Genomic DNA, 16,316 nt, shown 5'->3' with positions numbered 1-16,316 from the left:
AGAAGAAAAAAAATTCACAGCTATATATTGCCGTATTTTATGGTCATAACTTCTCTTCACCTACTATTTCTTACAAAAGAAATATTTTGAGATAAACGGCATTGATTTCTAAGCACTTTTTTTTGCATTTAATGAAGTACACCATGATATAAATTTTAGCTTTTTTTAATACATTTTTGTTTTTAATAAAAAACAAAGAAGTATCGCTTTTGATTATCCCTCTCTGCATTGACATGACATGACATTTCTTACAAGGCCCAAATTCTAGTCCAAACTTTTCTAATGAGCAAAGATATTTCAAAGCTTACTAGTTGAGTTTGACACAAAGAGTATGTACTTCCACACATTGATGTGCTACATGAGTTTTGCACATTCATAGAATTTTTTTGTGTCCACAACCTTGTCTCTTATGCATTGAAGACTCTCTTCACATCTATGTTTGGAAAAAAGAATTATCCTAACCATAAAGAATTTCTTTGGAAAAAATGGAGCCATTTTATTTTGACTGTTTCTTTTTCCTCTTGCTCCTAACAAACAATTTTGAAGTTTTAAGCGGCATGATTGAATGCAAAGACACTTTCTGCAAACATTGCTTCACATACTAAATATGATTTCATCGGAGCTTTCAACGTTCCTTATTCCCCAAAGAAAACTACAAACTTGACATTTTTTTTTTGGGCCTCCTAAAGGCCTTAGCCCCCCAAAGGTGAAAATCGTCCAGATTGTTTTGCTAGTGTCACTAAGAGCTTTAAAAGGCTTAGCCTTTCAAGTACTATTCTCTAAAGGCTACATTCACTTTTGGGACATGCTTGAAAAGGCCTTTAAAGAATACTTGATGTGTGCAAACAATTTTGGTTGGTTTGATTCTTTTAGTAAGAACCTAAGTGAGATGTCACTTTTTCAAAAGGAGAAAATAACAAGCGAAGTCAGAGGAGGGAGGTAAAAAATGACGGGCAACCAACCAATTGGAGGAGTGGCCTGAGGATTGGCAGGAGAGGCTACATCATAGAGCTAAGAGAAGAAGATTGCCTTTTTTTTAATATGTATACACTCGCCTTTGTTGCTTCGAATAGCTCATAGGTGGAGTGGTCGAGCCCGAAGATTTCTCTTTTACTTGGTGAGGTCATGAGGTCAGAGTTGCTCATTGCGTGGTTCTTATTTGAGATGTGTCGAGCTTGAATTGCTAAGTTGAAGTGGAATCTACAAAGATTCGATCCTATGAGAGTAAAAAGAGCGAGTTTGATCCCATGATGTGAGGAATTGATAAAGAGTCCTTTCATTAACGACTTCAAAAACATTCATCTCTCCATATTGTTTTATTATTTTCTATGTTTATTAAACCTATCTTTTCTTATTAAAAAGCATTAAAATATTCTTTTGTTTAAATTTTTGATGTATCTTTTGACTATATTTCTCATTAGATAAAACTTTTCACAAAATGTGAGGATTACCATAAAATTTTAATTTTTTATATCCTTCATCTATGAGACCTACCTTTTCCTATGAGAGCGTTAATTTTATAAAAAAAATTGGCAATGGGTCCCTTTAATGTTTTTAATACATATAAATCTTTCACAAAATGTGAGAAATACCAACAAATTTAATTTTATTATATCTTACGCCTATTAGACCTACCTTTTACTATATATATTTTTTTGTTGTTTTAATTTGGCAATGGACCCCTTTATTTATTTTACTTCCTTTTCATTTTATTATGTTTTAGAAATCCCAATGTGAGCCTTTCAATTTGCTGGAGCCCTCTCTAACATAAAACCCATTTGCGATTATGTGTGTATTGGACAATGGACTTTTATATTAATATACAAAAAATAACATGTGATTGTAAGCTCTCATGCCTACGTGCTTCCCACAACTCTCATCCCCCCTGATGTTGGGTCTTTAGAAGACTCTTCATCTTGCTTATTATTCCCACTACTACCTGTTCTTCACACTGTCAATGCAAAACATGCGATGCTTTTTGGAATTTTTTTGGGCCTCAATATGCACATTATACATATTGACCGTAAAAGTGACGTGCATATTGACGCCAAGAAAAAGCGGAAAAAATTCAAATGAGCCGCAAGCTCATTTTGGGCTATTTGCAGCAAGAACATGGTTTGTCTTCTCAAACAATTTTACAAGTAAGCTCTCTCTCTCTCTCTCTCTCTCTCTCTCTCTCTCTCTCCTTCCTTGATATATGATTCTGCACAAGAAAAACTACACACATACATACAGTGCAAATCTACATATACATACACATATTCATAGGTGAATACAAGCATGTATGCACATAAATTCAAAAGGAATTACAAAAACAATCGTTTCTCTTGCTTAATTTTAAAATCATTAAAACTAAATAAATTTCAACTATTTTAAAAAGGTATATTTGAATGTTTTTTATGCTATTTTTTGTAATATTGAAGTATTGCATTGTTATTGTTAGATAATTTCTATTTTAATATCTAATATAAGTTACTTTTATGTTCAAAATTCTCATTTGAACGTTAATTTTAGATTTATATTTATAGTTTATGGCTATGTTTAAATTTTTTAGATCTAAGTTTGCACCAGATCTATGTTTTTTAATTTTAATTCAAACAATAATTTTAAATGTAAGTATAGATTAGAATTATAATAAATATTTATGGTTTAAAATAGAATTTACATTTTAAATTTAGAGTTTAAGTTTGGTTTAAAGTTTATGGTTTGAATTTAGAGGAAAGATAAGTTTAAACTTAGAGTTTCGGGTTTAAATTTTAAAGCTAGCTTTAAAGTTATGTTTGATTTCAGGTTTAAATTTAGAGTTACGATTTAGATTTAAAATTATATTTAGCTATAGATTTAGTTTAAGTTTACATTTGAAATTCAAGATTTAAATTTAAGATTGCAGTTTAAGTTTAGAGTTTAGATTTTCTAAAGAGTTTATGGTTTGCAAGTAGGCAGTGCCATAAAGTTTAAGTTTAATTTAGGATTAGATTTAAATTAGGGCTTAAATTGGAGGTTTTAAAGGGCTTAGATTTTAGTTAAAAGTTAAGTTTAGGTTTAGATTTATGTTTACAATTTATGATTTAAGTTTAGAGTTTACAATTTAAAATTTAAAGTTAAGTTTAGGTTTAGATTTATATTTACAATTTATGATTTAAAATTTTACAATTTAAGTATAGAGCTTATAGTTAAGTTTAAGTCTAGAGTTTACTATCTAGACTTAAAGTTGAAATCTAATTTAAAAGTGGATTGATCTTTGAAACATATTTGTCCTAAATCTCCCGGCAGTCAATCCCCTTGAATTTCTAGCCAATTCAAGGCTAAGTTCATAAGTAGTGCTCGAGAAAAATGTGACTCAGCTTAATATCGTGTCGTTTTCAATTTCAAAAATGCTGGTTGAGAGCAAGAGGGAAAGGAGAAATTCCACCCCAAAATAGAGAAAAATAGTGTAAAAACCTGAAAAAATATCCTAAATTTTTAAAATTTCCTCTTGGCAAATTCAAGGGAAGGAATGTTGTTTGTTTGGAAAAGGATTTTCCCCGAACACTGTGAATCATGACACATTTTTCTTCAACACTTTGCTTTCAATAGCCAATGGGCTCTGATGATTGCATTCTTCTACTTTTCACAGAGGGGCTAAAAGCTTTGCTTGCTTGCAAAGAGCAAAGCTTTTTGTTTGCATTCATAATTTGGTGGGCACAATCTTTTTCCTTTCAAGAAGCACTATAACTTCAAAGGAAGACTTTACTCACATTCTGATGGATAACTCTCTAAAGGCAAAAAATCTCATGATTGATGACCACTATAACTTTATTGTTGTGCTACTTTCCACTTTTAATTGTTTGTACCAATGGTCCATTTTTGAATTGTTTGTACCAATGGGCTCAATAAAGTTGCAAAAGCACTTGCACTTGCCCCTTGGAGCATTGAAAGTAACAAAGGGGCAATTTGTAGTAATGGAAGAATAGAATATTATTGATTCTATAGAAAACCAAGTACCCATATTTTCTTCCATTTTGAAAGCTTTGATATACCCCATGTAGCTTGACTTGTGAACGATGATAAGTCTTGAGGTGTCTTCAATTGAAACAATTTCACATTGGTTTTAACAAAGTAGTGGGAATGTGTGAGCCCATCGATTGAGAAAGAATTGAGAGAATAGTAGCATCTATGACCTCTTTTTTTTTGCCCCTCAATGGGGTAAGAGTACCATAATGTTGCTTAACCTTGTTGGCTTTACCACTAATAAAATATATAATTTCTTTACTTTAACTTAAAATTTCAATGTTTCTTCATAGTTAATAGTTAGATCGATTTTTATTAAATTTAGTTTATCTTTTTTATTTAACTAAAAATTTAATTTAATTCTATATTTTGATTGAATTTGATTATCATAAGTAAATATCCAATAGAATAATTATTTTTACTAGTGTGACCGATGGCTTTCGACCGCCCATCCCTCCCTCTCTCTCTCTCTCAATCCAGTGTCCCACCGGAGGAGCAAGGCACACATGTTGGATGAAGGAGCGCACACCATGTGGCAAAGGGGGGAGGGGGGGGGGGGGGAGGGGGGGGGGTTCTCTCTCTCCCTTTTATATTAGTATAGATATAGATTATTTTTGCCTCTAAAGGAATAAAGCCATATGTAATGTTGTTTAACCATTTTAGCCAAATGAAAGGTCTAATGCGTTTTGATATTTTGATTAAATTAAGTAATACCAAACTTAAGACAAAATATTCCATAGAATAATTGTGCTAAGCATAAACAAAAAGCGAGGACTTAGTATGACCATTCCTATCAATCCATTTCAAAAAATTGTACATTGCCCAAGAACCAAGCAACTTGTGAAATTCATGTGATGGTGCAAAAGTTCAAACACAAATCCTTACAACCAGATATCAAACCCATAATCCAAGGTACCCTAAAACAAATCAATTCCCTTGGCTTTTTTATTTACAAAAACAAACCCTTAGGACTCTTCCAAGCGGCTGTTTTAAATGTCTAGCTTTGGCTAGCAAGCACTTGAAAAGACCTTTGGACCATGGAAATTTGAAACACAACCATAAGACAATTGTTGTACACATTTCAAAACATGCGCATTTAAAATTCTCCTTTTTGTAGTAGCCTAAAGCAAAGTTGTACTCACTGCCAAAACATGCCTGCAGAGAAGAGAGCATGTATTATATTGTGAAGAAGCCTTGTATTTATAGTGACTATAAGCTATGCTGATCTTTTCTGTATTCCAGCATTACAAAATATACATATACTTCAAAGCTTAGTAATTTAAGCTTTTTACCATTTTTTTCAGGGAGCAGAATATCCTCCCCAACTTTTCACTAATCTAAGATCATTGTGAGATAAACTAGCATGATAAGCTGGATTCAGCACCCAAGTCATCAACAGAAATAACCCAAATCAGGTTATCATCAGTAGAGCTAACCCAACTCAGGTTATCATGGAAATGAGTGTTGATCAATTAGCTAGAAATAGCCCAAATCAGCTTATCAACAGTAGGAATAACCCAAATGAGGCTCTGATGGAAATTAGGGTTAACCAAATAGCTAAAAACGACCCGAATCAGCTTCTCATCAGTAGAAATATAACCCAAATCCGCTTGTCATGCATGGAATTGATGGTTGACCCATTAGCTAGCTATAGCCCCATTGAATATGAAAACATTGTATCAGCTTCCTTGGAAAATTCTTGACCACACCTGCATGAAGGCACGCACGATCGTGTTGTGATGCTCACTTGGATTTAACGACAAGAAGCAGCGAAGAAGCTCCCCCAAATCCTCTGGTGAATAAATTTGACTCTCTATAATCATGTCCACCATAGAGTCTCTGAAGTCTACAAGGGGATCTCTAGAGGATTTCACCACTGCCACACTATCCATCAATCTGGATTTCTTAGCAGAACTACTCTGTACTGTGTCGGCTGCATTCGCATGCTCGACGCTTGCGGACATCTCCTTGCCGCCATCGCGTTCTGAGTCAGAAATGTTGGAAACGGGCGCTGTCGTTTGTGCTACACTAGCAGCTTCTATTGATGCATTAAGCTTTGGTTCCAATATACCTCCAGCCTCCAATTTTGTTGCATCAAACTTCAATCCTGCCTCTCCCACTCTCTTTTCGCAGCAGATAGGGCTAATTTCACCCACACATTTACCAGGGCTCCGGGCAGTGTCGCCTTCATTGAAAGCGCCATTAGATGCAGCATCAACTTCACTCTCATCAACTGAAGACTGCCATTGAATTCGCTCATCCCTCAGCATCCACTTTGCTTGCAATTGCGCCCGCCTCCTGACTCGTGCGCTTCCTGTATCATCACCGGCACCTTGAACCACATCGACACTGCTACTTTTCTTCCGAGCACGCGCATGTCTGGTAGGGCGGGCCGCACGCGCGCTTGCATAATAATCAGAGTGAGAGCCGAAGATATAATCGGGACTGAGACTAGATTTCTTCTGCATGTTTAGGAATCCAATGTTAGAATTGTATCGCTCTCTGCTAAGATTCCCTTGTTCAGGTGTGCTGACGTTACCCTCTTCACAAGAAACCTCTTTGATCCCTACTAGAGGATTGAGACAGCTTCTCTTTGCTCCAGGTTTTGGGCTCATGCCGCTAGTTCGACGCTCACTTGAAACAACTCTGCAGCTAGGTGCCATAAAGCCATGCTTTGGAGCTCCTTTAACCTCGGTTACCTGGCTGTGGAATCTTACTTCTATGAGAGGATCACCTCCCTTAGACTTTACATCCTGACTACTTGTCACGCCATCAGAGGGATTGCTAGTGTTAGGTTCATGATTACCAAGCATATTCTTATAAGGCGTCTCAGGGGTATTTGAGACCACAGCAGAAGCAGATTTAAGAGCTAGATTTGAGTGGCAGAGCTTCTTGTCGAAGCACTCAGAGCTGGAATTGGAAGAGAAACTGGGCCTGCTCCGCTCAAATGAAGAGAAGAAGGTGTCTTCACTAGTAAAGGATGAGAACTCCTTGTCCCATGGAAGGGTTTGCGTATCAATAAGCCCCAATGCACCATCTTTTAGAGGGCTTCTTGACTTGACTTCACTATCGTTGCCAATTCCCTCACGCTTCACATTTGACGGGGTAACTGTATGCACAGTGTAGTCATGAGGATTCAAGGTCTTCATTGGTGATTCTGAATGCATTTTCTTTTTCCTCTTCCTTAGCTGTTGAAGCACTTTGTGTGAAAGTACTCCATGGCCATGGTGACCTTGCTCAGAAAACAGAATGCATGTTTCCTCTTGGCAGCCATTGCAAGCTGCAGGCGAAGCCAAATTTTTTGATTCCTCAACACTCACATGACCACCTCTAATGCTTCTCAGCTTCTGCATGGCCTGCTCATAGCAGCGATCATGGACAGGAATAACTCCCTGTTTGTTGCTACTACAAGATCCACATGCTTGCAATGTTTTCTTTGTTTTCCTGAAAGAAGATGACAGGTTAGGCCTGCACCCACAATCCACAACCAAAGACGACGGCCTGGTTGAGATCGCACGAATCGGCATCTGTTGAGCAGAGTTCCGTTTAGTGGATTGTGTTAGATAAGAAGCTTCCTCATATTGAGCTTGGCTATGGCAAGCAGTAGCAACAGATTTTCTGCTAGCCCAAGAATATACTTTTGCATTTATGCTAGAGCTCACAGAAATCTTTGCTTCTCTGCTTGAACCATCCAAGCTCTGGGCAGTATTCAGTTGCTTAGAACTAGATTTCGGCTCGTTCTTTGCAATACATAGAGTTGGCTGTGCAAGAGGATGGAGAGGAGATCGGAAAAGGATTGTGTGAGAGCGTGCCGAGCGTAATGGAGAGCGTAATGGGGGGGAATTCCTTGCAGGGCTGGCTATGGGGGCAGCATGTAAAAGGAGAGGACTTTGCAGAAATGTAGCAGGCGAAGAGCCTCCGGAAGGAAAGTGTATGTCCATTGCCTTGCGGTTGAAGGGAGAGATCAGCAGCATAGCCGCTGCAGAAGAGGCTTGATGTTGAGATTTTCTTGGTGCAGCAGATGAATGCCGGGCCGCGCCAGAGCTGCAGCGAGGCGGCGTTGGAGATGTGCAAGGAGAAGTATGAGAAACGGGAGAAAGAGCAGGAAAGCTATGGCGCCAAGGTGAAGGAGAAAACGCCACGAATGTATGCTGTGGAGAGGACGAGGAAGAGAAAATCATGGCAGGTGGGCTATTGCCGGTCCTAGCGGGTGAAGAAGGATTACTGTAGGAATTGAGAGTGTGATATGGTGAAGAAATCTGCACGCTATGGAGATGATGATGGTGAGGTGAAGACCTGCGCTTACGCTGAGATGCAATGGTGTGAAAGCGCTTGATATTAAGCTTGCGAAACCATAGCCGGAATCCCGCGCCTTTCTTTGCCATTATGGGCCTGCACAGAGAGAGAGAGAGAACGATGTGCGAGTTTAATCTTACCGAGTGTGCGCGCTACACCTCTACTCTAGTGTGCGAGCGAGCGAGAGAGAGAGAGAGAGAGAGAGAGAGTCCGAGACGCTGAGTGAGAGAGAGATTTCGAATGCAGAGCAAGGGCGGGGGCGCGGGGGAAGGCGTGCATGCCTCGCTTGCTCGGTCTTTTTCATGTGTCTAGGCCCCGTTTTCACTGCTCGAACGATAGTCCGTCGAGGACCGTCTCTTTTTTTCTTTGGCACAGTTCAGACTGGGCGCCAAAAAAAAAAAGGGCACACTTAAAACTCTCTAATTTTTAGGTCAAATTTTTGAAACATTTGCCGGTTTTTACATTTAAACATGTAAAATTTTGTCACGGCAAACTCAGGACCTAGATTTGATTTTGTGCTTTGAACAGTGTAAATTCAGGCTCCCTGAAACAAGACTTAGCTAAGTGATGCGTTCGTGTGTTGGCATCAAATAAATGGCTAAAACACAACGTGGAAATATATAAACCCACCACAGCGTCAAGCGACCTCCTCCCTCGGACAAGTAAGAAGCCCATGTATTTTTCATCGCCGATCACAAGCAAGGTTTTTGAGCACAAGATCCCACCGTTGAGCAACCAATGAGGGAACCATATGGGCCTCAAGACTTCGTTGATGGTGCAATTGCACCAAAAAAAAAAGTTCCATGAGGTTTCTTGAGTGAATGCAACAAAGTTGGAAAAGCTAGAGAATGAGTGTGCAGAGTGTGGCAGTCTGAATGCACCCTTACTATAACTCAGATAAAGAAATTACACAAGACGTGCTCCCCCAACGACAAGGAAAGGGGAAATCCCAAGCGAAAAAAACAACAGGAGGGAGAATTTAGACAAGAAATGAACCTTTGGATCAATGGGCGAATAAATTGGACACATGGTTAAGCTTTTAAACCCTTCTAGGAAGTAAAAGCTACTCAAAACTCTGTGCAAGACTTGCCATCTCAAACTACTTTGCAGCTTGTGTAGGCTATCTTCACGAACATTTTTTATCTACCCATAAAAATATTTACAAAGCCTGGCAATATCATGCTTGAACACCAAATGTGATAGGGTTAAGGTTGGGGTTACCATATATGAATGAGTTTCTAAAGCACCAAATATGACAAAGTAGCAAGCTTCTCCAAGAATGCCAATAAAGACATCTATACCTTTGTATTCCCGCAACACTATTTTTAGCAAGGTGGAAGGTTCTGGTCAATGATTGTTAGCTCAATTGATAGAGCAAGAGCCTCTTGTGTCCAAGGTTTTGGGTTCAAACCCCCTTGACATCTCATGTGACACATATCCCTTAGGGGTTGTTCCCCAAGTCTATATGATGGGTTAACCTACCTTATCCAATTGGGATGCTCCACCTCACGGAGTCGGTGTGTGAGTTGATTTCAAGGTGTAGGTATCTCTTTTTTTTTTTAAGGTAAAAGGTTCTGTATGAACTGACTTACATATGCTCTCCACGAAGGCACGAAGGGAGAAGAAAATTATGTCCCTCTCTGATGTAGCAAGCTGGTTAGCTACATCAAGCAACCATCAACCAAATATGAAGGTTTGCAGGCATACAAAACCCTAACAAAAGAAATGCATAGATCAACTAGATTAAAGAGCACAAATAGCACCTCAATTCTTGAGTCCTTGTTGAGACAAGTCTATGCCAATTAATTTCTAAATGGAAGTTCAACAATATTGGAGCCATTATGAGGGTTTAGGTGAAAAGCTTTGAAGTATTAGGTGATACGGGAAGATATGTAAGGTCTACTAGAATATGTGGTCAATAAAGCTCTCAATCTTGTCCACCTAGTGCATGGACACTAGAAGCATGAATGCTATTTTATCTCATTGACATAGCCCACATATCAAGGTTTGCCATAAAAATGGAACGCTCCGATCGTAAATCATAATTTTTAAGGCCCATTGTAGCTGTAAATTCCACTATATAGTCCATACTTTTCCAAAACTCCCTCTTGTCTGAGTAGTATTTCTTGAAAACTCAAGGTCGAAAATATGGTTCTTCTTGTAAGTAGTGGATATAATTGCATGGCCTACTAGTGATCCTCCCTTAAGATTACATGAATGTATCATAGCCCAAAACCTAAAGAAGTACGATGTATGATGGTGTCTAGTATAAAAATTCTCTATCAGTGTGACGAGATTATGTGCTTGGAATTAGAGTTTTTGTTCCTATTGAATTATGATGCATCAAGAATTGTTACTTATCAATGGGGGGAGTTAAGTAGATACTTCCAGAACTTTATAACATTCTAGTCCTCTTGGCAGGCTTCAGAGATACTGGTAGACTTTTGAACCCCTACTGGAGAGAAATTGCTAGAAAGGTGATTTGTAACATTTAATGGTCTAGTAACTCGTGTGTAGCGGAAAATAGCATGAACATAGTGAGCATTTCATTAGAATAGCTTCCTAATGAGAATAACAAGAGTGCTTGGGTGGCGAGAGCAACAAAAAGCATAACACCTAGTTAGATAGCATGAACAATACTTCAAAAGAGAGAGAAATTAAGCAATTGACAACATTTGAGGACCGGATTTGCATGGAGCCGGTCACCCCTCCAAAAGGCTTTGTATTATGGTTTCTCCCATCAAGAGAGACATTTTACAATACAATTCTTTGTGTTCCTTCAATACTAGCTAGTGCAATGAAGATGGAAACTTCATGCACTAAGCAAAACACTTATCAAACACAACATCAATTCCCTCACGGTCTCAAACCCAAGACCTCACACACCTTCGAAGATGGTGAGAGCTAGCGGGGTATGAGAGTAGATTGAGAGGAAGAAGGAGTATTCTTACGAGAAAGATGTACATCTCCTCACATAATAACTCATATTAGCATAGCTTAGCTTACTAATTAGCATGGTAGAGGAGATAAGCATGCATTAAGGCTTGGCTCTTGGTTGGATTTGCATCACAAAGCCAAGAGTCGTTGGTGTAGGCCTCCCTTCTCACAAGCTTGGAGTAGGTGGTAAGCTTTCCATTAAAGTTTGAGAAGGAGAGAGAGTCTTCTTTGCTTCACACATGAGATTGTGTGAGTGTGTGTGTGTTTATACCTTGCAAAAAGCATCCCCCTCTCTCTCTCTTGGTCGACCCCCCTTGCTAATTACTCATGCTACAGCCCTATTGGACCTCCTCAACCTTAGCCAATGGAAATTAAGCAGCATAAGTGATAGCCTTCTCACATGTGTCCCCCTTTCCCCTTTTGTGAGAACTTTAGGTAATTAATAAATGTAACTAAACTCTCATTGGACCCCTTTGCCTCCTGACCAATAGGAATCAGGCAAGCCATTGGTTTCCTTGGGAGACTGTCCAATAGTCTTCTAGAGAGCTTAATTCTTATTGGTTCTAACCTTAGCATTTTTAAATTAATTAAACTAGATTTACTCTAGCTTAATTCTCATTGGTCCACCTCCAAGGCCATCCAATAGGAATTGGGTACACCTTGTGGGCATCTGGGCTAGGGAGTTGACATGTGTCCCTCATTCTCTTTGTGTAAAGGGAGCTTGTGTGTGTGTGTGAGTTTTCTCTCATCCCCTACTTGCAAGGCTCGCCCCCTCCTATGTAGGGATTGATAAAGACTTTTGGGACACACACAAAGCATCCAATTCCCCTAATGTTTGACCTTTGGACACAACCTTTGAAGTTTTGGAACCTTAGCATTTTGGAAGCCTTAATGGGCTGAACCTTGGGTCTTTTGAGCCCATTGTTGCACATAGCTCTTTTGCAGATGGCCCCCCTTTGGATCTCTATTTTCCCTCCTTTGGATCCCTACTGTTGCCGGTCTGCTAACTTAACCAATATTCTAGCTTTTTCTCCCCTAGCACTTCCCCATATTAAATTATCAGTTTAACATGAGAAAATCATTTAGGAGAATTAGATATTGATTATTATGACATGATTAACAAAGGACTCTACTGTCTGACCCACTTATGGGACACCATTATCCTGAACTGAAAAGAGGCAAACCTTGTGGATGCTCAGTTTTACCTTAACGACACGGAAAGGCTACTGATTAATAGAGATTTGGAAAGGTGGGCAATCTCTTAATGCCCCTAAGCGTACCCAACTTTGAGTGGAAAGCCTAGCGATGGCCACAAAGTAGCTACTTCCTCAAACCACACACCCTCTTGAACAAGCAGTGGGGCAAGCAATGGCCAGAGGCTCAGTGTGGCTGGCATCTATGAAGAACATATGGAGCCCTCACTTACCCTTGTCAATGAAGATCTTTCCATGGAAGGTGTTATGGGGGGCCTTCCCAGTAGGTGACAAGATCTTAGCTCGAGGTATCGACTCTGATAGGTAGGATGTGCCCCACTAATTCTTGGAGTGCCTAGGGGCTACAGGCTTGGTACGTAAGGTGTGCAAATGGATCCAAAGGTGGAAGATTGGGTTTTCCAAGAATGATCTGCTCCTTGGAGGGAAAGGGAAAAGCCAACCGATTTTGATATGTACTCAAGTCGTTAGATTCTGCTTGTTCCACCATATTAGGAAGGCCACGAATGGCCGAGTGCTCGTCCATGTTCTCTCGATAGCTAGCTACTCAGAGATTATCCAAGATAACAGGGAAACTATTATTGGGATTGGAAAAAGCAAGACCTCTTACAACTGGGATTGAGTAACTCTTACGGTCAGGTCTATGACAATTTGATGTTTGCGGGGTTGGGGTTCCTTTTGATCTTCAGTTTCTTTTGAAATGTATGTGGCCATGGCTCGAATTGAGCATGGTGTTGATGTAATGGCTTTCTCTTATTAATATAACCTCTCACATATTTGTGAAAATAAGAATTTTTACTTGTCATGCTTTTGAGATTCAACATTGAAAAGGCCTATTTGGTTTTTTAAGAGCTCCTACCCATAGAGGCACCAAAAACGCCTCTTCAAAGATGACCTTCTAAAATCTGAAGGCCCTCCCATTTATATGAAGTAGCCCCAGACTCAAGTGCATTCCCTATGACCAATGTTGATCTACGCTGGTTGCACACAAAATTTATGCTTTCATCCTACTTTTGGGGGATAGTTTTTCCTACATTATTAATATAGCATACTGTGAATTGGCGTAGAGGCTTTTTGAGAGGGTGGTTCAAGCACCCTCCACACGAGCGTAGCCTTAGGCTCAGGGGCGACTGAAGCAGGCCTATGAGAATGTTGTATTCTTACAACAACATCTTCAATTGCAGTTTGGGAGGGCCTACGAGAAGGCCCTCTAAGAGATATGCCTTCAAGAGAAATAAAGGCCGAGATAAAGGTGGGAACAAGTTCTTGATCCACATTGAGAAAGTAAGAGGGAATAGTGCTCCAAAAGGAGGTGGAGCAATGGAGACGTGGGAGCAGCCTCCTGAATATAAGCGGGTGTAACCGTGTAGCTATTTAAGTTAGACTGTAGAATCCAAGTTAAGAGCGCAAAAGTCAATTTATTAGACGTCAACACAAACGTAAGTTAGAATGTGTCCTTTTCAGACAGGAACTCTCAGACCTGCCGGCCAGGCGGCAAGCCGGCAGCCTCTCTCAGCCTGCCACGTGGAAGATATGCCACTTCACCTCTCGCCAATAGGCTCTAACTATGTAGTGTTTAAGTTTACGTATATTCTCTATTTAATTCTACCTCCCTAAGTTTACTCCACCTCCTCGTGTGTTAATACTCCCCACCGTTATAAGCTAACCATATCAATTCATTTCATGCTTGTATTGAATGAAATTGTAGGCGTTTCCAACGGCCCCCTTCTTACCCACATCCCCTGCTTTCATATCGCCCCCTTCACTCACACTCTCTTTGATGTCCATAACATTTGGCTCCAGCCTCATGTTCGCAAAAGACCGAGGGCAAGATTCCAGTGAGACGAGGTCTCTCTGCTTGGGGAAGATGCCCTTCCCTGGGTTCCCAGGCCCTCTCGCCCACCCCTCGCCCCCTACCTCGACTAATGCTTGGGATGCTTCCAACCCTCTACCTCACAGGTCGCTCATCATGAACAACCTGGCTACCCCGCTACCTCTGTTGATGGCTTCCCCCTCTTCCCCCCTGCTCCCAGAGCCTCTCACCCGAGCTCAAGTGGAGCACCTCCAAGCCTCTCTGCAGCAGCTTCTTCATCACCCTCCCCTACAGGATGGGATGCCCACGCCCCATGGCCCGATGTCACCGCAGCCCCAACCACGCGGCGAAGATGTGGGAGTACATACAACGCATAGCCCCTCGCCTCTCAGCAAACAGGGCGTGGGAAATCCTCCTAAAGCTACAGGAAATTGTTCAAGAGGCAAGCCATCCATTACCCTACCTGCTGCTCAGGTACGTAAACTTCAAGCTGAACTTGAGTCTCGAGCTATCATTGGTCTATTGGCTGGCCCTTGCCCTCCTGCTGAGGTCCTCAAAGCCTGGATTAGGAATCATCGGGGCCCTAGAGGGGTTGTGGTAGAGTCTATCCAAGCCCTCCCAGAGAATCACTACCTATTTTTGTTTAAGGACGAGACGATGGCCTTTGATATCTTGAGTCACGGCCAATGGATGATTCGCAATTCCCCTTTGATGCTCTACAGGTGGCATAAGGAATTTGACCCGTTTGTTTTAGCCATCAAGAACTATCCGGTATGGGTTGAGCTTCCCAATCTTCCCCTTCATCTTCACCAGCATCTCAAACTCATTGCCTCTGTATTGGGCAGAGTCATTGGAGGAAGGCCCCGACGGGAGTTCAACCATGCTTGGCACCCTCAAGCCCTTGTCGAAATGGATCTGGGAGGTCCCATGCCGGACTGCATTGAGATTCTGATTGATGACGGGGAGGTATTTGAGCAGAAGGTTGAATACAAGTATCTCCCCAAGTCTTGCTTCCTTTGTGGTACTGATGGCCACTTCGTTAGGGGCTGCCCTAGTCGCAACCCGAAACCCCCCGCCCCCATCCCTTCCCTTGCTCCACCCACTTCTCCGGTCCCTACTGCTTCGCTGACATCGGACAATCCCCAAGCCCCCGAATAGTTTCCTCCAGGTAGCCAAGGCAATGTGAATGGTAAGAAGGCTCCTAGGCCCCAAGCACCCAAGAATAAGGGAGACAAGCCAACCGCTTCGTCATTCTCCCACCCCTCCAGGATTTTGCGGATTCGTCCGACTCCGATGAAGGAGAGTTCATCCCCCCTACCCAACAGAATCAAGCCCCCCCCCAACCCCAACCTTGCTTCCTCTTCATTGGAAGCTCAGGTGAATGCAATGGACCATGAGTCCATGCTGGATCTAAACAAAGACACTTCTACTCTTGAACCCCCTCCTCGTTCTCTCGAACTGGTTCCTGTCAACCCTGTTCCTATGGAGATCGTCAAGGACAACAAGCGTTCACATTCCAATGTAGCTCAAACACCCCCTAGGGGAGGCAGCTCAGGCAAAAAGCCCCAAAGATCCCACAAATGAGAATTGTCTCCTGGAATATCAAAGGCATTTCAGACCCTGGCAAGGCCAAGAGAGTTGCCTATTGGTGCCGGGACCACCCCGATGATGTCATAGCCCTTCAAGAAATCAAGGTCACCGGGGACGGCGACCTTGTAAGAAGACTCATCGAGGTCTCCCAAAACAAGGACTGGTTCGCTTCTAACCACCCGAGAGGTTTAGGAGGAGCAGCCATCGGCGTTCCCCCCTCATGGGGAATCACTGTTGACAAGGTAAAAAGTGGCACGAACTGGTGTGCAGTACACGCCCCTGCCCCCCTCAACTGCCTCATCATTTTAGTGTATGCAGGAGGTTCATTGGCGGATCGAGCTAGGCTATGGGTGGAGCTCCCCACATTCTCAGGTCCTTGTGTCCTGATAGGAGACTTTAACATGGTTGAGAGCATCCATGACAGATTCATGTGCCTTGGCAATGTCATCTTAGGGCAAGAGAAATCTCGCTGGGAAATC

At 41.3% G+C, this 16,316-nt stretch overlaps 1 protein-coding gene across 1 annotated transcript; it reads right to left on the bottom strand.

The window, feature by feature from the left end:
- Positions 1-5,207: 5,207 nt before the first annotated feature.
- LOC147426453 (uncharacterized) lies at positions 5,208-8,558 on the bottom strand. Its single transcript, XM_086498940.1, has one exon. The coding sequence runs from the start codon at positions 8,373-8,375 to the stop codon at positions 5,670-5,672; it is 2,706 nt and encodes a 901-aa protein (XP_086355066.1). The 5' UTR covers positions 8,376-8,558; the 3' UTR covers positions 5,208-5,669.
- Between the last annotated feature and the right edge of the window lie 7,758 nt (positions 8,559-16,316).

This window comes from Adiantum capillus-veneris, chromosome 24 (assembly GCF_014529385.1).
Source record: "Adiantum capillus-veneris isolate H3 chromosome 24, ASM1452938v2, whole genome shotgun sequence".
NCBI classification, from domain to species: Eukaryota; Viridiplantae; Streptophyta; class Polypodiopsida; order Polypodiales; family Pteridaceae; genus Adiantum; species Adiantum capillus-veneris.
The sequence above is the reverse complement of the archived record's forward strand: the minus strand, read 5'-3'. Positions and strand labels throughout refer to the sequence as shown.